Source organism: Conger conger, chromosome 2 (genome assembly GCF_963514075.1).
Source record: "Conger conger chromosome 2, fConCon1.1, whole genome shotgun sequence".
NCBI classification, from domain to species: Eukaryota; Metazoa; Chordata; class Actinopteri; order Anguilliformes; family Congridae; genus Conger; species Conger conger.
The window spans coordinates 53,859,450-53,885,831 of record NC_083761.1 but is presented as its reverse complement, the minus strand read 5'-3'; the positions used below and the strand labels follow the sequence as shown (position 1 = coordinate 53,885,831).

At 42.4% G+C, this 26,382-nt stretch overlaps 3 protein-coding genes across 4 annotated transcripts in view; 2 read left to right on the top strand and 1 right to left on the bottom strand.

Annotated features, from left to right (window-relative positions):
- Nucleotides 1-26,382, bottom strand: part of LOC133115765 (uncharacterized protein C7orf50) — a 98,344-nt gene that overhangs the window by 56,620 nt on the left and 15,342 nt on the right. The gene's annotated exons all lie outside the window — the stretch shown is intronic.
- On the top strand, nucleotides 6,981-11,833 carry LOC133122683 (uncharacterized). Its single transcript, XM_061232777.1, has 2 exons — nucleotides 6,981-7,117; nucleotides 9,405-11,833. Exons 1-2 carry the CDS (start codon nucleotides 7,115-7,117, stop codon nucleotides 10,479-10,481), a joined length of 1,080 nt encoding a protein of 359 aa, XP_061088761.1. The 5' UTR covers nucleotides 6,981-7,114; the 3' UTR covers nucleotides 10,482-11,833.
- On the top strand, nucleotides 23,581-25,012 carry gper1 (G protein-coupled estrogen receptor 1). The gene has a single exon (XM_061232952.1). The coding sequence runs from the start codon at nucleotides 23,837-23,839 to the stop codon at nucleotides 24,899-24,901; it is 1,065 nt and encodes a 354-aa protein (XP_061088936.1). The 5' UTR covers nucleotides 23,581-23,836; the 3' UTR covers nucleotides 24,902-25,012.

Below are 26,382 nucleotides of genomic sequence, written 5' to 3'. Positions count from 1 at the left end.
TCACAAGCACAAGAAAAGAATAACAAATGCTTCAGATAGTTAAAAGCTTTGCCAAGTGTGAGCCCCAGGAGCTGGCGCCAGGAACCGAGCAGAACGGTTTGTGGCCGTCGTCTTTGTGTCGCGCTGATGCTGTGTGGGGCTGTGACCGTGCCCACTCTAATGGCTGTTATCAGCACAGAGCCAGCGAGGCTAGCTGAAAGTAGTCTGTCTGTCAGCCAGGGCGCCTCATGACTCCCCTCTCCCCTCTCCCCATCCACCCACAGATGGATTGAGGGGAAAGTTGACTTTAACAGTGTGCTTAAACTGACCCCCTCTCCTCTCCAGCCTCGGAAAGCCTTCGTTACCCGCTCCGAACAGATGTCTGAAAACCAATCTGCCCCCCCCCCCCCCCCCCTTTTTGGCTGCCAGGCACTCAGTGAATTGAGCACGGTACGAAAGGAAATCTTTTTAAATAATACAGAAAACATCAAAAAACTAGAAACCAGCCAAGAGTGACCTGCCATGTTTTGGTTCACAAAACCACAGCATGATCACCATGGTCTCTGGCTCTTGCACTCCCACACTGAGTGCACTCAGTTCAGGCTCTAAATGAGTGTTCAGTGATGGACTGGTTTAGGCTCTAAATGAAAGTTTTCAGTGATCGACTGGTTCAGGCTCTAAATGAGTGTTCAGTGATGGACTGGTTTAGGCTCTAAATGAGAGTGTTCAGTGATGGACTGGTTCAGGCTCTAAATGAGAGTGTTCAGTGATGGACTGGTTCAGGCTCTAAATGAGAGTGTTCAGTGATAGACTGGTTCAGGCTGTAAATGAGAGCGTTCAGTGATGGACTGGTTCAGGCTCTAAATGAGAGTGTTCATTGATGGACTGGTTTAGGCTCTAAATGAGAGTGTTCAGTGATGGACTGGTTCAGGCTGAAAATGAGTGTTCAGTGATGGACTGGTTCACGTTCTAAATGAGTGTTCAGTGATGGACTGGTTCAGGCTCTAAATGAGAGTGTTCAGTGATAGACTGGTTCAGGCTCTAAATGAGAGTGTTCAGTGATGGACTGGTTCAGGCTCTAAATGAGAGTGTTCAGTGATGGACTGGTTCAGGCTCTAAATGAGAGTGTTCAGTGATGGACTGGTTCAGGCTCTAAATGAGAGTGTTCAGTGATGGACTGGTTCAGGCTCTAAATGAGAGTGTTCAGTGATGGACTGGTTCAGGCTGTAAATGAGAGTGTTCAGTGATGGACTGGTTCAGGCTGTAAATGAGTGTTCAGTGATGGACTGGTTCACGTTCTAAATGAGTGTTCAGTGATGGACTGGTTCAGGCTCTAAATGAGAGTGTTCAGTGATAGACTGGTTCAGGCTGTAAATGAGTGTTCAGTGATGGACTGGTTCAGGCTCTAAATGAGAGTGTTCAGTGATGGACTGGTTCAGGCTCTAAATGAGAGTGTTCAGTGATGGACTGGTTCAGGCTCTAAATGAGAGTGTTCAGTGATGGACTGGTTCAGGCTCTAAATGAGAGTGTTCAGTGATAGACTGGTTCAGGCTCTAAATGAGAGTGTTCAGTGATAGACTGGTTCAGGCTCTAAATGAGAGTGTTCAGTGATGGACTGGTTCAGGCTGTAAATGAGAGTGTTCAGTGATGGACTGGTTCAGGCTGTAAATGAGAGTTTTCATTGATGGACTGGTTTAGGCTCTAAATGAGAGTGTTCAGTGATGGACTGGTTCAGACTGAAAATGAGTGTTCAGTGATGGACTGGTTCAGGCTGTAAATGAGAGTGTTCAGTGATAGACTGGTTCAGGCTGTAAATGAGAGTGTTCAGTGATCGACTGGTTCAGGCTCTAAATGAGAGTGTTCAGTGATGGACTGGTTCAGGGTCTCACCTCTCAGGAGCAATCATCTCAAGGGTGCTGATTTAATAAGACTACAAGACTGCATAACATTTACCAAAAAAATGATTCGCTCTATACACTGCCCTATTCACTCATTTCACCCATTTCTCCTAGGTGGATTCAGGTCAACATAGTAAAATCATTATAAAAAGAAAAACATCTACCAGGCTATAAGCAATTAATATTGCCCTAAAAATAATAATCCCAGTTATTTTATCCCTCTGTCCTATTTCTAGCATTGCAGACTACAGTAAATACAGAAAATGAGACTATTCTAAATTCAAATGTGTTTGATGGGGAAATCATACTCTGGAAACGTGGCTTTTGGAATTCTGTAAGGATTTAAAATTTCGCCATCTCCTCAATATTACTGCCCGTTTGCTACACATAATTTCTGGAAATGATCCCCATCATTTTCCAGATCTTGCCATAGGCTGTAACAGTCAATACCTATAAAGAATGCAAACTCATTACTTCCCACCAATAGCTGCAGAATCAATATATTTTTTTAAACAATCGCTTACATAAGCTTTTAATATTAAGAGTATAAAATGGCAACAGCAGAACAACTTCATCAGGCTTTACAAGACCACTCAAGAAATCACAATGCGCTATTTGGTCCCTTATTTTTTGAGTTGTCATACGTTCAATGATGTCTGTAATCCCCTACACCTGACTCAATCACTCTCAAGACATACTCTTATAAAGCTACCTTCCCATACCCCTGAGGAGGCAAATCATCTTGACTCTTGACTCTGAGCTTAAAGAGGCTTTGATGGAAATCAGGGATGTGGGCTACTCATTTTAAATTCTCTTTTGCAGAAAAAAATTTACTTCATTTCATAGGGACCAAAATACGTTGTTAATAATGGTGTTATTAAAAGGTTATCCTCCTCTGAAATGCAGCAGTTATACACCTGTGTCCTTAATTACAACAGAACTGAGACTTGGCAAAGTTATTGTTAGAAGAATGGAACTATGTGGGGAAATGAATTCCCCAGGACCAAACAGGGTTTTTGAAGGAGAGACTGGAGTCAGACAACATCAGACGTCTATTGCATATCATTCAGGCCTCTGAACTGGATCCAAATCCTGCAGCTGTATTTAGCTTGGATGCCCAAAAAACCTTTGCCCGTTTCAACTGAGTACCTGCGGGACGTTTTAAGGGAACAAACAGCAGGTGTACAAACAGGTAACTTACTTTCAAAAACCTTTCCTTTGCATTGTGGAACATTCCAAGGATGCCACCATCTCCCCTGCTCTTTGCACTATCCCTGGAACCATTAGCCCAAATAGTTAAATTAGACCCCTTCATATGAGCTATTAATGTACAAGGTAGACAACACAAACTCTCATGTTAGGCGGATTACATGCCATTTTCTGTACTAATATTCTGAGACCCTCCCTCAAATATTACAGGTATTTACTTAGTTCAGTCAATTTTCCAGTTTTAAAATGAATTGGGATGAATCTCGGAATATTTGTGCAAAGCAATATGTTCTACCTTCTATTCCCCAAAGATCATAGAACAATTCTACTTTCACATACACACACTGTAGGCATAAATACAGGGCAGTCTGTAAATTTACTCCAGGACACTGGATTTGAAATGAAACAATGAATATTGTGTTAATGTGCAGACTGTCATCTTTAATTTGGGGGTATTTACATCCATATCAGGCCTTACACATCCCTTTTTATACAAGGTCCCTCCAATTCAGGAGACCAAAAGTAATTGGAAAATTCCTGATTAGTTGAGTGTATTCAATCGTTTCCTTTGCGCAGGAACAAGAAACCTTTCAGTATCTAGTCTTCATTTTAGGCCTTTGATTGCCTTTGGAGTCTCAAACCACTCTTGGATGGCCAGGTTACAGTTTGATAAGTAGTACCAAAAATAGTCTGAAGAGTTCTGGAAGGTATTGTGGCATATCAAAGAACCTGGCAATCCTGTTTTTGAGGCCAACTAGTGGTTTCCATCATGTATTGTAGCCTCTGTAGTCGTTTGTTACAGTAAGTCTTATGCAGATCGTAGTCACTGACACATCCACAACTGCCCCCTGAAGAGTGACACAGGTGTTTGGGGGTGATCCTTCATTATGGTGAGAATTCTTCATCTATCAATTACAGAGGTCTGGCTTGGCCTACCATTTCCTTAACAATTACTGAGATCACCATTGCTCTTAATGATGCTCCAAACAATTTATTTTTATAATCATATTGTTTGGCATCTGTCTTTAACTTTCTTTTTTCCCTACTTCTCAGCCTCATAATGGCTTCCTTGAATGTCACTGTCACAAGTCCTCATGTTGACAAATGGCAATAACACACTCCAAAGGCAATCAAAAGCCTAGAATCAAGACTAGATACTGAATGCTTTCTTATACCTACACTATGGAAGCGATTCAATACACTGGACTAATCAAAACGGCTGAGAAGCCAGCTGTCCAATTACTTTTGCCCCTAAAATAGAGGGACCATACTCAAAAAGGAATGCAATTCCTACACGGATCACCCAGCATGGCTGTAAATACCCTAGAATTAATGACTGTCTGTACTTGAACAATTTTCATCGTTTCATTTCAAATCCAATGTGCTGGAGTACAGAGGAAAAAGAAAAGAAATCGTACATAGCCAGATCTTTAGCTTTAATAATACATAAAGCATGTACCCCTACGATTACAGTGGGTTTTTGGAATAACCTCATTGCCTTTCTACTACTTCTCATGCTTCTCTCAATGCACCACCACTCGTTTAGGATTCCATGTTGTTTAGTGGTGCAATTAAATGTTTATGTAGTTTTGTTTACAAATTTGTGCTCTGTTATACTTGTAACTTGTCCAGTTAACTTAGATGTAATACAGAACTCAGCAAGGCTCTAGTAGTCTGTGTATAGTTTGTATTCTAATTTTGTGTATTCTCAATAAAAAGTTGATCACAAATGAAAAGAAAAAAAAGAAAATGTCTAATCAGGTCTGATGAAATAAAAAAATTGAAATGAAATGAAAAAAAATTGAACTGCATAAACGCAAAAAATGCTTGTGTGTGGTTATTGGCAGCAATATCTTTTAAAATCCTTATATAGATTATATGAAATGATACAAACACAAAGAGAGGGCTGATAGATATACCCCTTTCAAATAAATGGGGGGGGGTTCTCACTAATGCAGGATACTTTTTTGATTACTTCGGACCTCAGTTTACACACTGGTTTCAGATTACCCCCCAGCTTCGGGAGGAACATTGGTGTGTGAGGCAGTCAGCTCTCCAGGTCACTCACAGGTTACGCAATGCCCCTCTCTTGCTCCTTTCCTGGAGTGTCTACAGCCACTAGGCTTTGGCCATGGCTGACCCCTGCCAGGCCGTTGTCTCTAAATCACCTCACATTCCTGAGCCCCTGACCCACCCTACCACCCACCAAGGCCACTACAAAGACAGTCCTTTTATCCATATGCACACCTGTGCCCGTTAGCACTTGAAGCAGTTCTGGAATCAATAAAATAATGGTTTCACACATTCAACACTCCTTAGAGAAAATTGACATAAAGCGTATTGCAAAGAAGAGTTGGTAAAACCGTAAAGAATTGCTTGTAAAATAACAGAGGGGTTCCATCTAGTGGGCAGACAGAGAAAAGTCCCTCTGCATTGGGTACAAGGATTTCTTTCCCCTCAAATCTCAATCCTCCCCTTTCAGAATAATTACTGTTCCACATCGCTGGTTAATTTCTTAATTTTAGAAACCTGCCATGTGGAGCAAACTGTTCTTTCACTGACTGTGCACGTAGTCACCGTCTTGTGGGTTAGAGCCCTTTCCTGTGAGCACTGAAAATAACCATCTTACACGCCACAGACGGCCAGGGCTGTGCATGCAGGTTGGCTGCAGCAGTCTGTATACGAGAGCCTTTGCAGCAAGCAAACTATTGTGTGAAGTTCCTAACCACATCCGTCTCGAACACAAAATAAAAAAAACTGTCGACCTCCACTTGAAAACTAATCGGGTACAAACCCAAAAAAAGTCTCCTGCACTTGCAATTGAACAAAAACAGAACTACTATAACATAGCACCTCTAATCTGAGGGTGTCTGAGTGGTTTCAGAGACCCATTGAGGGAGCACAGCTATACTGCAGTGCAGTCTCTCTGCAGCAACAGCTGCATGTGGGCTGTCTCTGGGTGCAGAAACTGCAGGTGCTGGAAATCATTTTCATTTCCTATCAACTGCGTGTGTGCATGGGCATGTGTATGAAGGGCGTCACAAATAGAGCCTGCGGAAACAAGCGAAACTTGCGGACAAGGTCAACAAAAGTCAAAGAAATGTATAGTGATGCGGTTCAAACTTCCTTAAGTACTATGCAGTGTCTTCATTAATAATTAATAAGTGTTGCCCTCAAAGCTTTCCAAAACCATTAAGTTGTACATATATTGCTTAGCCAGCCACTGACTATTTAGCACTTAATTGCATGTACAGAAGATGCAGGAAGGATCTTAACCAATCACGGTTTAAGGAGTGAAAAGCGGATCTTTACAAGGTGTGGAACAGTTCACTTTAGGGTGAATACTGTAGAATCTCTCCCCACCTTCAAGCGCAAGCTGAAGACGCACCTCTTCAAGCAGCACCTCTCCCCGTCCCTCCCTACCTCCCTGTGAACCTTAATTGTTGTCTCTGTGATGTGTATCGGTATTCTTAGTTGGCTAGGTAAGCAGTGTTTGGATAGTTCACTTTGGTCACTTTTGCTCTGTTTGTTTATTTGTTCTCAAAAAAAAAAAAAAAAAGAGGCCCTCGTCCTTATCTTTGTTGTACAGGTAGCAGTTGAAATTGTACTTCCCTCTAGGGTCTTTCAGCGAACTTATCCCTGGTTATGGGTATGCACTTTGTTGTACGTCGCTCTGGATAAGAGCGTCTGCTAAATGCCAATAATGTAATGTAATGTAATGAATACAGGGTGTGAGTTCTGCTGCCCTACAACACAATGTTTGCCATTTCCTACAACAGAAACAGATGTATATGAAAAAGGGGGAAGATAGGCAGGTCACATGGCTGCGCAGTCACTCCGAAAGTGCGCTGTTGGGGTGTTGGGTTTCAAAATACGGCCAGCCCAAATCCTGCGAGGCTTTCCTGTGTCTCTAGGACCAGCATCACTTTCAGAGGAAGTGAGTCGCGATTGCCTGCACACACTGCGCCGATTTTAGTGAAAGCAAACAAAAACAAAGGGAAGGGAGCCAAGTCAAACAGAGGAACAAAATGGTAAGTGGAAACATCTGGATTTCTGCACATTATAAAAGAATGAAAAAGGGACAAAGGAAGGGGAGAGCAGGCATGCCGGCTCACAGTAGCCCAGCTGCTTTCTGTTAGAGCAGAGGGAGAATTCACCATTACGTTTCTTGGTCAGGGTTGGAGAGAGATACCTACATTAAGTTGCTTGAAATGTTGAGAGTGGGCTGTCTGTACGTGGCACTTTAAAAAAAAGAAAGAAGGTTTTTATAGAGTTGGTACTGGCAGACAGAGTCCCTTTGTTTAACATAATGAGGCGGTAACCTTCATTAAGCCATGCTTTATACTTATATTATGGTTTAGATTCTGTGGAATTAAAAATATATAAAGCCGTCCGAGTACTCCGCTAACAAAATGACAGAGTAGGGAAGAAACTATAAACTGAAATCTTACATCATGCTCCTGGTGGATATAAGTTAGTCATCACAAGACTGGAAACTGTTAGCAAACGCATTCCTGCTCTGGCTTCAGCTGTGGCAATGTAACGACACCAAAGCCACAGCTTACTTTCATTTCTTAAGGAGATAAGGGCTTTTAGTCCCTGCCTTTTGCTACACAAACTGTGACACACTGATCACATCAGAGCCTGAAACAAAAACAAAAAAAAAACCAGATAAACAACACTGTTGCAATTCAGAACACAAAGTCAAAGTTCCAGGCTAACTAAAAAGGCAAGGTGGGTGGTTTCTATGTCGTGAAAATAAACAGGGAGGTGTCTCGCTGGACTGATGAAGAAAAACGGTTCTGACCTGAATCATGCACATTCAGACTTCGAAACTTGGAGCTAGGGTTTGTGGCACTGGTTTTTGAGATCTCAGTTCTACCACAGAGAGCCCCATTACTAGTTTTGGGGCAGGAACATTTCTGTAAAAATGAATGGCACTTAAAAAACCGCCACATGCTTTCAGTGAACTTCACCACAAAAAGGAGAACTGACCCAAGATTGCCTTTATAAAAAAAGAGCAAGCTTCAAACGGCTTGAGAAATTATGTCAATGTGAAAAACTATGACTAAATACATACTAAATATGTTTTTATCAGTATTTTATACACACTCTTGATGCGACTTGTATGTAAATGTTCCTGTAAACTGAGGTCCTGTTTGAACTGATCAAAGACTGCAAAGGCATTGCAGTATCAACTACATTTGTTTGTACATAATAGGCCTATTATACCTTTTGAACAAAAGTTTAGATGTCATACACCAAGTGGTGCTGATGTAATAAGCCATGAAATATTGAAAAGGAGGCTAACGTTATGCATGTTCTCTAAATAAATGATATAACAGAACATTTACACATAGTAAATGTTGGAGTGGTCACTCCCCAAACCTCTGGTTGAATTTTCATGGAATGACCCAACCGAGAGGTGAACGTCTCAAAAGGATAAAGCTTTGAAAAATCTGAACAAAGATCCTGCCTATTTTCCAGAGATAATATGTTACATGAAGCTTTTTGCAAATTGGACACATACTGGTAACCTCCAAAGTTGATCAGGGTAGAAAACAATGAGCCAGAAATAACTCCACATTCCTTCACATCCAATAGCTGATCATACACCACCCTCTGCTAAGCTCACCCATCAAAAAGCATGCCGTTTGAGGAATCTATGCAATCCAGATTTGTATACATTCAGTGAGCGCTTTATTAGGTATTTATTAGACGTATTTTTGAGACTTCTATCTGTCAGCTTTGACCATTCTCCTCTGACATTTGTCATTAACAAGGCGTTTCTGTCTGTAGAATTGCTGCTCAGTGGATTTTTTTTTTGCATCAATAAGTAGGTGAAATAAAGTAAAAATGTTCCTAATAAAGTGCTTGGTGAGTGTATATCAGTTATGACTGCACTTTTCTGTTTTTTGCATAGACAATTAATCACTTCCTGGTTGATCAGTAGAGGTACAGGGCAACTGAGATCAAACTGCCATCCAGCATTTTCAGTAACAGGAAGGAAAGAAGCTGTATAGAATGTAACACTGCTTGCTGGGAGGAACAAACTATTTTTGCTGTTTAAGACAGCCATTTACATCAGTATTTCCAATAAATCATGCAAGACAGATGGAATAATATGAGGTTCTCAGTGTTTTAAATCACCCTGGACAAGAAAATAGTGCAGATTATATCTTTAAGTCACAATGATATACAGGCAGTACATACACCCGTCCCCAAACACACATGCCCAAGGGTGGCATTTCTCTATTGATACCCCATTTGCTGAGTGCATATAAAAATCCTGTTTGCGGGTTTATTGTTCCCTCAAAGGCGACTGAAGGGCCGTTTCGGAACGCGAGCAATGCGACAGCGCCGGCCCCTACAGAGCACCTCAGCAGCTCCGTGCTCAGCACTGCAGCCAGCAGAATTCAGAGCTCCACGACCAACATCACTGAAATAATCGCAGCAAACGACGTGGCCTCCAGAGCCAACTACTGCTACATGTTCTGCGCAGTGCTGGGCTTTGCTTCCGGGCTCTTCCTCTTCTACAGCTTCATCAAGTCCTACAGAGCCAGGAGGAACTGGACCTGGCTGGACAGCCTCCTCTGCGCCCTCTCCGTCTCCGAATTCATCATCCTGCTCTGCTCCCTCTCTTCTCTGGCTCACAGGCCGGACCTCCTGAGGACCACCAATCTCAACTGCACCCTTCTGTCGTTCCTCTTCAACGCGGCCTTCTTCAGCGGGCAGCTGCTGCTGGTGCTGATGGGCTTCTTCCTGACGTTCGACCAGGATCCTCCCAGCCGGCCGCTGCTGCAGAAGGCCCGGGACGCCCCCGCCGTGTGCGTGGCCCTGACCACGGTGCTCTCTCTGCTGTCCGCAGCGGTGCTCGCGGGGCTTCTGGGCGCGCGGCAGAGCCTAAACCAAACCTCCGACTGCCGGCTGGACCCCCGTCTAGACGGCGGCGGCTACAAGGCCACCAAGCTCCTCCTGGGCTTCATCCTGCCCAACCTGCTCCTGCTGGCCCTCCTGGCGGCCGGCTGCGTGATCTGGGGGAAGTCCAGCGGCGGCTTCCTGTCCAGACTCAAGGCCTTCCCGGTCTTCCTGGCCGTGGCCCTGGTGACCTTCATCTGCCGGTTCTTCTACAGCAGCGTGCTGATGAAGAGGGTGGGCCGGCCCCCGAGGCCGAGCCAGGAGGCCCTGATGAGCGTGGCTGAGTTTGTGCTGTTCTCGGGCAGCTGCGGCAGCCTGGTGCTGGTGCTCCTCCTGCACGGCCCCTGCAGGGAGAGCCTGCAGAACGCAGCCCGTCGCCTGGGAGAGTGCTGCCGCAGTGTGGGCGGCAGGGACACCAACCGCCACATCATGGCCCCCCGCATCGAGATCACAGACACTCAGGAAAACTACGACTAGTGAAAACCGCACATTATTCAGGTGCATTTACTTCAGTGTATCAAGCTCTGGGTTCACTTCAGCCTGCTTAAAAGTGCAACTGCAACCAAATTACAGCATGTAAAACACATGCATACATAGAGCACCTCACCAAGTTGGGTTCAAACAGCCTGTTAAAACAGTATGTGTTCTTAAAACAGTATGTGACAAAATACATCTAACCAGCGTCTCCAAAACACCAAGGTTAACGGCACCTCGGCAGATACAGCAACACAGACAGGCTAAGGTCTTGGGATGAGCTTCAATCTCGTATACAAGACATTTAATTATAGTACTTGTTTTTGAAGCTTCCTCAGGGTACATGAGTGAAGCAGAAACTTAGCAGAGCCTCTTTAAACTTATATTATTTGTTTAATTAAGTTATTTTGTATATCAGGTAAAAAAAAAACGTACCTTTAAATGCTGAAGTTTTTAATTTAAATTATATAAAGCATGCTGGGATGCTGAAACAAATTCATCTGTACTGTTATAAACCTCATATGTCATAATTGCTGCATTGGGACTTCCACAGCAGCAGTGCTGTCCCAGTGAGAGTGTGGGAGGACACAAAGGACCAGCTACCAGGAGCTGCAGGTCTTTAATATTTCTGCTGCCTCCAAGCTGTCTGTCCTCATTTGCCTCAGGACCTCTACTGAAGCACAAATGAATAGTGGATCTCAACAGGGTTCCTCATCGATAGTCATGCTGTCATTTCACCATTTTGAATGCATATCAGACTCTTCAATGAGCAATGATAACACAGTGTTTTGGCATTTTGAATTGTGTCAGTTATAAGCCAGTATTGTACAGCAGTTGGAGCGTTTTATTTGTTTGTTTTGATTACTTTTTGCATTGTTTTGTAATTGTTTAGTTTTTTCCAGCAAGTATTAATTTTGGTGCATTATGTGTAGAGTGGTGTGTGCAATGTTTAACATTGTCTGCAGTGTTATCATTTTAAGAATGGAAACTGGTGATTTCCCATCGCATATTTCGAATATTAATTACATTTGAATTAATTGTTCTCATTCCAACATTACTTGAGGGCCAAACTATGTGATGCAAGCACCGATTTAGTTTATATGCACTTAATAAATACCAGAGAAGAAATCCTGTTCCAAATCAAAACCTTTACTGACATTTCCAGATTTCCTCGGTTTTGGTATATTTTAAAAATTATTTTATATTGTTTTATTGATTGTACTGTTGGATTTAACAGCCAACAATGGTGACAGGCGGTCATAACGTATATTCTATACTCATATACAATTCCTATAGATCCCCATGTAATGAAGACACGTTCCATGGTTTGTCCACTCAGGAGAGAAGATATAGACAGCAACAAAAAAGGGGGGGGGGGGGGGGGGACAGAAGACAAGGGACAATAAGAGAAAACAAGGATAATAACGGCAGACACAGAAAATAACTGAAGAGAGACAATAAGCAATGTTGTCGACACGGTAATATTGTACTGCAAACAAAGACAACAGTGCTGAAACTCCTCCTCTTGTGTTTATGCCGCTCAAACTCTCCTGCATCACTGCCAGAATCACGTCATGCAAACTACACATTTCCACACTTGCAACACTCCTTTCTTCCATGTTTCCATACATACATTTCCATACAGGCTGGGAATGGTGGTCCACCAACTTTTTATAAAACAACGCTCAACAATGGTCTCAATATAGTTGGATTGCGAGCGATTACTTATGCAATAATTCTCATATTAGGGGATAAAGACATTCCAGAGATATATGCAAACACTTGTGTAAAGTGGTCTGGACAGTGTTAATCTGCATTGAAACTTCTGAGATCCAAAGATCAATGTGCAATACAATACACAGCATGCTATTTTTAAAAACTATTTTCAACTCTTTCTAACCAATTTTTTATTTTATTATTTTTGTTTTTTAACTTTATCTCCAAACATGTACTTCCCAATAGACCAATGATTGCCTCGGTCAATTTGGGACCGTTCCACGAAAACTGCTCACCGCACAAGAAAGAAGGTTTTGACTAGAAATAATGGGTCATATTTTGGAAACATGGGGGGTAATAATTCTCAGAAAAATCATTCAGTTCCGAATTCCTCAACAAGCAACTCGGTAATTTGTATTCCCATCACTTTTCTCAGTAGCAATATACATTTATGCAATGTTAGCAACAGACATGGCTAACAAAAGTCCTTTAAATTAAAATACATAAAAGACTGCAACCAAAGGTATTAAGAATTTTAGCCATGGATAATCATACAAACATACTCAAATTCAAACACACTGATGACATGGACAGTTTGGCTGACTTGCTAGACCATCATTTTATTGGAATAACGTATATGTGGGTCTGAGAAACTGTCTACCATTTCAACTAGCGACCATTTCAACTTACAAAATATTTACATCAGCTCACAAATTAGTAACATTTTAGTACATTTAGTTCAGTTCGTTATGTTTGGGTTCATTAGTGTGAACTTTCAATAAACATTTTGTTGTTAATCATGTCACTGCATTGTTGTTTTTAAAACATGTACTCAGATTGACCTGGGGGTTTCCAGTTTACCGTCTGGTCCATTCAGACTACCAAAACAAATCACTTTTCACAATAATCCTGGGCCCTGCAAAGGTTGGCTTATCACATGAGCGCACACTGAATCCTTGCATAAAGGCTTCCTCCTGCCTTTTTGTTTGTTTCCACAACATTTTGACTGGAGGAATAGGGGCTTAAACCTGTAATGAGGGTTTCTAGAGGTTTACTGTGATAATGTAAAAGAAGGAGCTCCCTCAGCTCACCTGGTTCTCAAACCCCTTTTCATTCCCTCTCACAGACACCATGCCACTATACACCTGTGTCACTTTAAAATTATGTCAATGCACACAGAACACTGAAAGTAAATACCACAAGGCTTTTGAAGACTCCACACTTCTAACCACATATCCTAAGCTTGTCCACAATCAACACAGAATCAGTTTCTACAAAGCCACTGATTACTTTCATTTTGGTTTTCTGACAGCTCTATAGATTACACTGGTTCCCTGTACGGGATCACAGTAAAATCTTTAGGATACACCTGCAGTCTGTGACTGTAGCTGCTGCTGATAAAAATGACCCAGATACAGTATGATTGAGCCAATTAAATAATTAAGAGCATAAGTTGCCTCAACATCCTGAAATGGTTTGGACTTTGTTGTGCACCCCTGGCCTAATCAAAGGCTATACATCCACATTACACAACATGGGAGGGGGGAAGCTCTTAAGCTGTGGTTGGCCGCTCACACATATCTGTTTTTTAGACAAGTAAACTAACTAAAGGCGTTGAAAAGATTCCTGAAACGTTATGTGGAGCAATTGTAAAAGCAACCAACTGAAAGCCATAGAAGCTTCTGCTTGAAAGGCAGTTTGGCAAGTATGTTTTTGATGCAAGGCCTGAAGGGATACTTTATGCTGTAGTATGAGAGATGACCAGATATAAGCCCAGAGGAGACCACTCAGACTTCCACGACCCATATTTTATTGTGACGACGAATTTCAGAAACTGAACTGAAGGAAAGGAAATGCGGTGTCTGAACACTTTTTTTTACCCGATTTGCTAAACAAAGCCACAATTTATCACATGGGAAAGTGACTGTGCTCAGTGTATTTTAAAAAGAGCAGCAAATATTTCCGCTTAGCTTTCCTCAGTGCTCTCACTGTGTAAGTCACAAGTGCCGTTTTTAAAAGGAATAAAGGAAGTTCTTTAAAAGGAAGTTCACAACATAGCCAACAAATGGAGACCAGTTTATCCTCCATTAAGGCATAGGCTCATTAACAAGGAAACTGATGCAGCCCTGTATAACATAACTGTATAGCCTCACACATCTGAAAGAAAACCAAATGAAAGTTTTTAACCACAGTATGAACCACAGTATGAAATAAAATGCTGGCTGCCTTTCTTGACAAATACACTACGTAAGTGGAATCCTAAATGAGACGCTATTCAAAACATTTCATTATCTACAATAGTAACATCACTGTCCCCTTCTCCATACTGCCCACAGTATACAGAGCATTCCCAGAGTAGCACCCATAATGGATAATATGGCAGGACAGAAGGACTGTCTGGTGAGCAGATGTAACATGGGCTGAGCACCACCGCTGGAACAAAGAGTAAAGACTGAGAAACCACTGTCAAGCAACACGTTATGTGGAATAGATACTGTATATCAAGGTACGTTATGATTCTGTGATATCTAGAAAGTTCTACCTTGATATCTACAGAAGTACTGCAGGTTCTCTCTTGTCGGGACTCAAAGTACTCCAGGAAACATATCCAACAAACACAAGATAAATTATACTGTACTTCACTTCCAATTTCAGTCCTGATTGTATTCAATATAGCAATATTTTGGTGTGATTTAGTCATTCATTCATTATGGACACAATAAATGTGTTTTTAAAAAGCCAGCTTTTTAAAGTCCACGGGGCTTATGGCCCGATATCACCATTCAAAAAGATTCAGAACATTGCACAATCAAATCGATAAAAGTATGTTTCAATAACCAGGGAATGGAACCAAAAATGTATATTACTAAAGGACAAAACATTATGGAAAAAAATAGAAAGAAAAGGATGGAGAATGAAAGCGAATATAACAAATACTGTACTTTACTAATATTTAAATGGAACCAACCAAAATGGAGGGAAACCTGGAGGGATTTTGGACCATTCCTCTATGCAGATCATGGCAAGATTATTCAGATTCTTGGGCAATCAGAACTTGGTGGAATCCATTATACAACTGCTCTTAACCAGTGCCCCTGGGCTCTGGAATTACAACAGCCCCAAAACATCAGTGACCCACCACAGTATTTCACCGTGGGTATGAGACACCTCCCCTCTATTTTGATGACAAAGATGTCAATGCTGTATCTGAACAAAACATTCAATTCTGGTCACATTTGGTAATTTAAATTATGATTGAATGAAGCTTATACGACCAAACTGGATATTTTGATCAGACACAGCATCGGCATGTCGTCAAAACAGAGATGCATAAAAGGAGAGGATGCATAAAAGGATGTGAAGGATCTTGCAAGGATAATTTTTTTTGTGCATTGCCAGTGAGGTGTACCAATAATTCTGGAGCCCACTATAAGTATACAGAACATACAGTGTCAACAGTGCAAAATTGTCTGCAATAGATCCACATTGTCCTAAAAAATATATTACAGCAATCAACTACAACAGCCAGTGGTCAGATAATCAGCCTGCAGGGGTCTGGAGGTTACAGAAGTCCTAAATCAAACAAACCAAGGGTAGGATAAAAGACATTAGAAACAAAAGAGCTTCTAAGAATTATTATTAACAAATCAGTGTACCAAAAAAATCTAAAAAGAAGCAGCAGTGGACTCATAATTACCCAGTGCTTACTCGCCACTGTCAGTCAGCATTACTCTACCTGGGGATGCTGGTTACCCCACTTGTTCCATATTTAATGGGAAAGCACCTACTGTGCAATAATCCTCAGCAGGGGAAACATCTGATTTTCATTCTTTCACCCTTCTGCATACTTGGTCTCAGTTTTGAGCACGGCTGACACCACAAACGTTGTACGGTCTGACAGGCAGCTGGTAAGCAAGGCGAGCCTGCAGGCCATCAGACCTTCAGTCACCCAGAATGGCATCTGTATTATACAAACCAAAATAAGGAAATAAACGCCTTGTCCCACGGACAGAAGGGCATTCACAGCAGACCAAAATCCCTTAGAGGCTGGAAAAAGCACTGCACGCATGTTTTGACAGCTGTCTCTAAGTGAATACGAAATATCCTGCGGATGCAAGTCCAGTCCGCTGCAGCCAATTACATGGTGAAGCATTACAGACCGGAATGCTGGACTCTCTCATTGTCATCCTACCATCTTATTAATTTTTATAAAGAATTCCTCTCAAAACAAACAGAGCAAGAGCTAACAGCATTTCCAAAACTTCCCAAAACTTTTTTTAGCCGACTTCACGTCACTCAAGGCGGTTTTGTGCAAACGACTCAAATACAGTTTGAGAAGTGGCGTCAGTGCTTCGTAATCGACTTCAGCCTTGCAGAGACGAGTTTCTTTGGGTCACAGAGTGAGACATAAAGCAGGATGGAACAGGATGGCAGAGTGGTAGAGGTTGATGGAAAGGTCAGACGGGGTCTGCTCGAGCAGCGACTCCAGCCAGCGGAGCTCCAACTCTAAACACAGGCGGCTCTGCACACTGTCACCGTCCCCAGCGCAGCATGCAGGGAGGAGCGGAGCACTGTTGCATAATCCACTCCAGTCAAATCAGGTTCTTATCCCCCTCCGTCCTGCTGACCAGAGAACGGGGGCTGCGGCCCTCGAAGCAGCAGGGACTCATTTTCCCAGAATTTCTCATTCCCCCCCCCCCCCGGAGTCATTGTTTGAGGCGCGCAAGTGCTGCGACTTAACAGCTTGTCCCAATTTCATGAGCCGAGAGGCGGACGAAGCGGTAATTCCTGCAAGGACACGGAAGGCACCGTAGAGAGGAGGGAGCCAGGCTCCTCCGCCGGCCCGCGTCCCCCATGGGGCCGAGCTGCGCAAGGCGCTCAGTCCATCTGCTGCCGGACCCTGCTCCACAGGGGCCCTCCCCCGGGTCCTCATTACCACGCACAGCGCACGTCACAGACGTCAAAGGACGCCGCACAACGCCGCAAAATGGCCGCTCCCTTTTGTTCAGAACCTGGTGGTCATGTTTGGGGAAGGTAGGAGTCAAAAGCAACGGTTTCAGTTTCTGAAATTCGAAAAGAGGGTGCATCCTCTTGTACCCACAGATTACAGCTGGGCCACAGCAGAAACTTTTTCAGGACACAAACAGGGATGATGTCAACAGAGCACATATCTTATGTAGCTTGACAATTGGCAGGAAGGCATATCTCAGAAATCCATCTCACTTCGTTTCATTATGACTGAAAATATGACCCTCGTGTCATTATGCCCACATTTGTCCCGTGTACACTCCAAACAGTTGGAGTGTACCCAGTGATGAACCAAACATCATTATGAAGTAGGCAATTATGCAGAAACAGGGTACAATTCAAGTGTAAAACTCAAGGTTATATCAAAATGTGATTATTATACACATCATAAGAGGCATCTACAGTGGATCTTCAGTTCCACAATATTTTCATAATACAAATCCACTAAAATTTAAACAAGACAAGCAACACAACTAGGTACAAGGACGTCATATTACATGTTCCAAATGTAATGTCTTCCATAACAGTGTTCAGAAAAAAGGAGTGTAACAGACACTGTCTCAAAGGCAGAAGATACCCTTAGCAAAAGTAAAAGAATTTACACAAGTAAACAAACGCTTTTTATTTCCTTTTCACAGCTAAAAATAAACGAGTTTATGACGCAGTAGTAGTCCACTCGCTGAAAGACTCGGTGGCCTGTATCTGTACTTCACACAGAACATTTGGTTTCTCATCCTTATCCAGAACTTCAGCCAAGTTCTCCCTGAACTATAGTTTTCAGTAAGGACATCTTACCCACAACGCAGCCCTAAACTACACTCCATAAACATGACATTTGTGCCAAAATAACAAAATTACTAATATCAGTGAAATGTTGGCATCAATGAAAGTTAGGTTTTTGCCAATTTCCGATACATAAAACACACAGGGATCATTGTTGGCCTGGGCATCGAATACTTCACACGACCCTGTTTAACATGGCTGAAGCCTGCTGAGTGAAAGAAGCTCCGCAGTTAGAATGTTAATTGACCTTAATGCACGCTTATTGGGCGCTGGTCCTCCTGACAGAATCAAGCGCGCAGCAGGTGAGCCCTCACGTACACACTGCTCATTAGCAGGGATACTGGCCCCGCCTCGCTCCTCACAAATCTCCAGGGATACTGCAGGAGGTGGGGAAGGGGAGCACGGAGGGAGAAGGGTGGGAGGGGAGGAGGGAAGGAGGGAGGGAGGGAGGGAGACGGGCTGTGAGCGCACTCACAAGCGCAGCGGGTTCAGAAGGGAAGAGGTTTTGTGATGGGCTGCTCCCGCACGTCTGCCTCTCCTCTGCCGGGCTGAGCAGCAGGTGGCTCGGGGAACGGGGGGGCGAAGCAGGGCGGTCTGGACCGCGTACGCCGGCAGCACCGCGGACATGCGGATTACAAATCTGTGGACCTTCACTGCGCCGGGAGGGAGAGCGGCACAAACTCCACATGCCTGCTAGACAAGTAAGCTTCCTCGCTGGCACTGCTCTCAGAAAAGGCTTTAGGAACACTTCTCTGTTTATTAAAACTGCGACTGGATACCAAACATGCAAGATGCCAAACGTCAAGTATGAGTGTGACTTTGGTCGGTAGATGCCAGGTTCTGGTTTAGAATGTTCTGGTTTCGCTACCGAGTAAGCACTGTTACCAGGTAAAGATGTAAACTCAAACTGCACAAAAAGAGAAGCGTTGGAGCTATGAGTATATGGTGTATATTCATTTTCTGAGAGAAATTGGTTGAAGCAAAGCTTAACGGTGTATATATATAACTACTGTACCAATGAAGTTCTCATGCCAGATGGGCCATCTGCGTGACGAAATATTCAGATCATAGCACCTGCACAGACGTATACATTATGTATACCTTTTTTGTCTCTCATTTGAATTTGAATGACATTTGAATGGGACAAACACCATGGTGGCCGTGTACACACTTGCCATAACAGATTGTGGATTCTCTCTGTCGTGGCCTTGTGTGTATGTATATGAATGCTTATTTACCACCATGACTAGTATTGGTTTGCCTTTATTCTGTTCAATTTTACCAGTAGGCTGTATTTTATCCATTTATCCTCAGTGCTACTTTTTATAGCGCTATTCTATGTTGAAATATGTTGGGGAGATGCACAGAGGTCCATGGGCTCGGCTTGTAACCTAAGCACTGTACGTTCCATTCCCATGTGGTGTACCTCTGCCCCGGTACTGCTGAGTATGGCAATTAACCTGACCAGAGCATTTATGTACGCGTGAGAGTCCCATTCTTTTCAGTAGATTTATAATGCGTTTATTCTGCACCCTTCAAATATGCGCCAATAAACCTGAACCATTACACACATAGATGACATCAGTAAATCATTATGAATATATGCCGATAAATATATTATGAGTTTATACCTGCAAATAATAATAATAGTAATAATAATAGCAGAGCAAAAAGCATTCAAAGTAGACTTTGGAGCTCATTGTGTTTGTGGTTAGAGAACAAAAACAGGCCTCCATCTCTCTGAGCCCTCCATCACTCAGGCAACAATGAAGTGAATGTCTAACTTCAAGACAGCAGCTCGCTCTACACTCTGCTCCCTGCTTCACTCATTTCTGTATGAGTCAGATCAAACAGACCGAACAGCTCCCTGGTTCCAACTAGAAGAACGGGAAACGTTACTGTTCTGTATCTGTGACAGTAGGCTCTTCATCAACTCTAAAAGTTGCTTTGATGTGGCTGGAAAGACCATTGTAGGCTTACAACAAAAAGGGCCAATCCAATATTGAGGGCTTAATTTGCATTCATTAGATTACTTGACTCTCACTTGACTGGACAGGGAATTACATAATTCCAGACTGACGCGGTTACGTCTTTTTGAAATCTCGCATGCGCTTACTTTGAAAGCTTTCGTGTGAGCTGCCCAATTCGTTTACACAATTTCAACTGTACGTAATTCTGTTGAAACTGCTTCTGAAGCCAGAATGGGGAGAATTATTAACAAAAACCTCATAGGCTATTAAATTAATGCTCAGTCTTATAAATTGTGAATCTAGGCGCCTAACCTCACAGCTATCAATCAAAGCAGCAAATATGAATGTTACATTATTTTCCATTAGCAAGACGTGTCCATAATAATCTGGGTTGCAGGATTCTATCGCATAGCACAATAACAAGGCTATTTCCATAGAAATCTCTCATGAAATCGCGGCAGCACACTCATATGGCAAGGTGTCAAAACACAATTAACGACTGACCCCAGAAACCACTGTTGCACAGCTAGCAAAATAAATAAATATGTTCACTAAATGGTGAGGTAATGCACTGTTGGTCAGATGCCACCCTAACCACGGCAATGTAAACTGTGCATGGGAGTTGTCACCCAAGGAGAAATAGTTCCAATTGTAAGGACCCCCACTTTATCCTTCACTAGCATGCAAGACAATACAATAAACTTGAAAAGGTCTAATACAGGATATTACAGAATGGACAAACCAGAACTTATTGTCCTGTACTGTCTGTACTTTCTCAGACAGAGAGAGAAAAAGATCCTAGTTCAAGCATAAAGATTTGGAATGTCAGTCACATATTTCTCAGAATAACAAAAATGCCATCCAAGGGAACAAAAACCATGCATGTTGTTGCATCTCTAGTTCCGAATTCAATCATAACCATCACAGTGGATAGCTATTTTTACCATAATCCTTGATGCATTTTAATGAGGTTTCAAAGTAAGCCACTCCAAGTCATTGCCAATCATATTTAAACAAAGGTATGACACTTTCTCAGCAGATTTAAATCTTTTAAGAGATCATACTTCTTCAAAGGCACTACCTTCAATGCATCTGGCTTGCATTAAAAACCCTAGGTACTTGATACAACAGGTAAGATAAATTAAAGCAGTGAGAAATGGCCTCCCTTCAAATGTGTAATTAATTGAGGCAGGCTGAGGAAGTGGATCCTAATTAATACATTAATTAGAGCTAATTATTCAGGCAAGGCTGCTGTACCACAGACTCCTTCACCAGCTGTTCCTCCAAATTCTGTCTTACAAGCCGTTTCTCCAATAGGCAGGCAGTGTCCAATACTGGACACATGAAAAAATGTCAAAGTGGACTGAAAGCTGAAATGTCGAGTATTCATGGTCACACCAGCCCATGGAATGCTGTGTCCTTGCAATGCAGGATATTTCAAAATCTGTTTCACACTAATTCACTTACATTCTGATTAAAATAAGTACACTGTCATAATATGCCAATGCACAATAATACACAATAAATATGTTGATTATAATTTTACTATGAAACTTGTAACAGAAGCGGGATGAAATGGCGAGACTAGCAGGATGAAATATGTTGCAAATAATGTTTTGGCTTAGCAGAACTAATGTCTGCTACACAGGCCAATAATAGGAGTGATTTCTGTTATAATCTATTCATTTTGAGTAAGCTAACTTCATCTCATTTTCGATTTAGCCAAGCACTTGTTCTTTGAATCTCACAATGCTACCAATGGCTGTATAAAGATTACCACAAATCAATAAACACAAATGTCAGACAATGAAAGATGATTTGCTCAAAGTAATAGGAGTAATTATTTTGTAGTGGTTCAAGTCTGGGTCATCACCCATTGTAATCTTTTTTTCTGCATAAAGAACACAGAATCCTGCATAAAAGCAACCACGGGTATTTAAACATATCACATTATTATGAACTCACATATGGAAATATTGACAGAATGCGATTTGAGACCTTGACAACACTGCACACTACTCATTTCCAATGCAAAAAATCGCAACTACCAACATTACTTTTTTGAAAATCAGAATATTCAAATATACAAAAATACATAAATACAGTCTCCTCAAAAAGTATTGGAACAATTCCTTTGTTTATGGCAATAAACAGAATAAATTTGATGTTGAGATAAAAAGATGAACACAAGAATTACAGATTTTATTTCCTAGTAATTACACATACCTGTGTTAAACTACATAGAAAATAGCACTTTTGGTATCAGACCACCCAATTCTTAGGTGAGCAAAAGTATTGGAACAGTATTTAAGTAAATTAAAGTAAATAACACTTAATATACTGGTAACTTGCTTGCAAAAAATGTATGCTCAAATCACGTATGCTAAGGAGGTGAAATGTATGCTCAAATCACGTATGCTAAGCAGGTGAAATGTAGGCTCAATTGGGTTAAGGTCTGGTGATTGACAGTCTAAAACCTTCCACTTTTTCTCCCTAATGAAGTCATTTGTTGTATTGGCAGTGGGTTTTGGGTTATTGTTGTCTTGCTGCATGATGAAGTTCCTTCCAATTAGTTTGGACACATTTCTCTCTAAGTTGGCTGACAGAAATTCATCCTGCTGTTAGCATGAGTTACATCATCAATAAAGATTAGTGAGCCCACTCCAGAAGAAGCCATGTAAGGTTGATTGAGATAATCTCCACAGGGCAGGGGTGAAGGTGTTTGTTATGTCACTGACTGATGGTTTAGGGTTTTTCTTCACAGTTCTGACAATGTTTCTGTCATCGACTGCTGTCGTTTTCCTTGGTCGACCTGTCGATGTCTGTTGCAGTTTTCTTATTTTTCAGGATATTCCAAGTTGTAGCACAAGCTATCTCCAATGCTTGTGCAATGGCTCTGATCGATTTCTCCTCTGTTCTAAGCTTCAAAATGGCTTGCTTTTCTCCCAAAGACAGCTCTCTGGTCTTCGTGTTGGTTTATCTTTTCGAACGCAAATGCAGTCTTTACATGCAAAACCCAAGGCTAAAACCAAGAGTAGGCATTCAGAACTATTTATTGTTTACCAATCAATCTAGCAGGACACATCTGGGCAACAAGAAATACCAATAATGTTCCAATACTTTTGCTCACCTAAAACCTGGGTGGCCTGATACAAAAGGTGATAACGTTCTATGTTCAAATCTAGATTAAAATACCAGGAAATAAAAACTGAAATTCAGATCTGTCATCTCATGTATGTCTTTTGACCTCAAACTCAATTGTCTTCAGTGTATAGCAAAAACAAAGGAACTGACTTTACTGAATGCTTTTGGAGTGGACTATAAGAACCACAGAAGTATAAATGCCACAGGTGCCATGTAAAGATTATTTTAACCATAGGCTGTGCACTTAACTATTTTTATTTCATTACTTTTTCCAGCTCAGGTGCCTTTGTGCCCATCCCAAGCAGCGTCATAATGAATTAATATGCAAATGGACGAAGGGTGAAGGGCCAGGACTGGAGTCAAGTACAAGTGGAAAACAGAGTGACGAAAAGACAAGAGCAAAACATTACCAGAGGATGATCATGCTCTGAGGGTGCAGCAACATGAGCCCAGTAGTTCAACTGGGTCTGTAGATGATACTAACCACATGAAACCATGTACATGCTCCTGTACAAAACACGCAGTCCCTACATAAACAGAAAAGCCAACGAGAAGTAACACACAAACCCTGGCTGAAAAAACCTGACTGGCACCAGACTGCTTCAATAACAGACCCTTACAGCAGGAAGTAGGGATTTATTATGCTGAAATATGTAATTGCAGAAAGGAGATATGTGACCTCTGATTTGGGGTGGCCAAAGCAAAGACACAACTAGCATGGAAGTGTACACATCCCCCCTGATTTACATCTGTGACAACAGCTCCGTGGAGGCAAACGCTTCCTCCAACTGCAGCAGGACTGTTTCAGCAGAGACCACGGATACCTACCAGTTCTACATCATCAGCCTTTTCCTCTCCTGCCTCTACACCATCTTCCTCTTCCCAGTCGGCATTATTGGAAACATCCTGATACTGGTGGTCAACCTGAACCACAGGGACAAAATGACCATCCCCGACCTGTACTTCGTCAACCTGGCTGTGGCCGACCTCATCCTGGTGGCCGACTCGTTGATCGAGGTCTTCAACCTGAACGAGCAGTACTACGACATCGCGGCCCTCTGCACCTTCATGTCCCTTTTCTTCCAGGTCAACATGTATAGCAGCATCTTCTTCCTGACGTGGATGAGCTTTGACCGCTACGTGGCCCTGGCCAGCACAGTGAGCAGCAGCCCCCTGAGGACCATGCAGCAGGCCAAGGTGAGTTGCGGCCTCATTTGGACAGCCTCCATCATGGCCACCTTGCTGCCCTTCACCATTGTGCAGACGCAGCACCGGGGCGAGGTCAACTTCTGCTTCGCCAACGTTTTTGAGATCCAGTGGCTGGAGGTGACCATTGGCTTCCTGGTGCCCTTCTCCGTCATCGGCCTGTGCTACTCGCTGATCGTGCGCATCCTCATGCGGGCGCAGAAGCACCGGGGCCTGTGGCCTCGGAGGCAGAAGGCCCTGCGCATGATTGTGGTGGTGGTGCTGGTCTTCTTCATCTGCTGGCTGCCCGAGAACGTCTTCATCAGCGTCCAGCTGCTGCAAGGTGCAAGCGACCCATCCAGGCGGGCCGCCACCACCCTGTGGCACGACTACCCGCTGACCGGCCACATCGTCAACCTGGCCGCCTTCTCAAACAGCTGCCTCAACCCCATCATCTACAGTTTTCTGGGGGAGACGTTCAGGGACAAGCTTCGCCTGTTCATTAAACAGAAGGCCAGCTGGTCCGTGCTATACCGCCTGTGTCACCACACTCTGGATTTACACATTGCTGTCAGGACAGAGGTGTCTGAGGTTTAAGGCGCCAAACTTACTGGACAAATCAGAAAGGAGTGGGGCAGAGAGACAAAGCACCAGCTCTGGATAACACAGAGAATGTGCAACTGTCAACAGTCCTAGGATAAGATAAAATTGAGACTGGTGCAAACTCTATAATTCCAACACTGGGCAAATATAGCTCCCAAGAGCAGAAAAAGCAGGGACATATCCTTCAGGCATAGCCCAGAGTAAGCAGGACATTTTTGTCATAATATTTAATAATTTATAAAGTGATATGTCTATTTTTTTGATTATTCCAATTAAAGACATTGAAAAACAGATAAGGAAGAGATTCAAAGCTTTTGACTGAAAACACAAAGGGAAAGGGACATTTTTTTACATTTATTTAGCATCAACTGACTACTGAATTACTCAGGAGCCATGACTTGCAGCTTAATTCAAGCTTCACAGCTAATTCACTGGAAAACTACTCTCCCTGGTGCCTACAAACAAATACAACTGGGGGTTATACTACGAAGTGAGATTATGTGATCAGCAAGATAACAATTTAACCCTTCTCTGCAGCACGGCACCAACTCACTTTTAGTTTATATCGCCATGGTAATTTATGCTGCATTGCTAACCTGGACAGGCGCAGGTTATGTTCAGGCTAAAGTTATTTTATTTTTATTTTTTTAAACACTGTAAAAGGCGTCTCCATTCATAGAGGATCCGGTAGAGCTAGGTGCAGATTGCGATGGGGTCTCTATACAGGGCAAGATTACTTGGAGACTGACAAAATATTTTGGCTTACCCCTATGACATAGATTCCTATGTGAGCAAACACAGTAGCCTACATATGCAAGTTCTTGAGCCCTGTGTGTCCATATCCACTTATCCCTTAATTATGGAACAGTGATAGGCCTGAGACCAATAATTCTTGAGTTTATCAATACACATTAGTGTGATTGTTTCAGGCAAGATTTCAAAAATATCCTGTATCAAGTTTAGGAGCAGCTAGAATACACAGTGGTCATTATTATATGACATTATTATAAGCAATGTTACCACAGACGATTATGGTGTACGCACTACTGCTACATGCTCATTGTTACAGATCCAGGCCCTTTTTTGGGGGAGCTTGTTTAACAAAGCCTGTGTTCACTTTGCAAGTTGGTAACCATGTTGTGACACCGATTATGCCGATTACCTGACTGCAGTTGTTAGGTTTCGTCAAACCAACTAATGCAACAAAACCCAGGGTATGTTAAAGCTTCCTTCGTAGTATAGCCCCCTGACCTGCATAATAGATATGCCTTTCATGAACTCCAGAATGATGATTGATATGCTCAGGGAGCCTATTGTGAGGGAACAAATAGATAGTACAGAAGAAAGATCCATCTTTTCCCCCTTAGACTTGCTGAGGTCATTAAGTCATTGGATGTTTATTCATTATTGTGCAAAACAACACCCTATGGTCCAGAAGGGGAGACAAAGTCTCAACAGACATGTCAAACAATTCT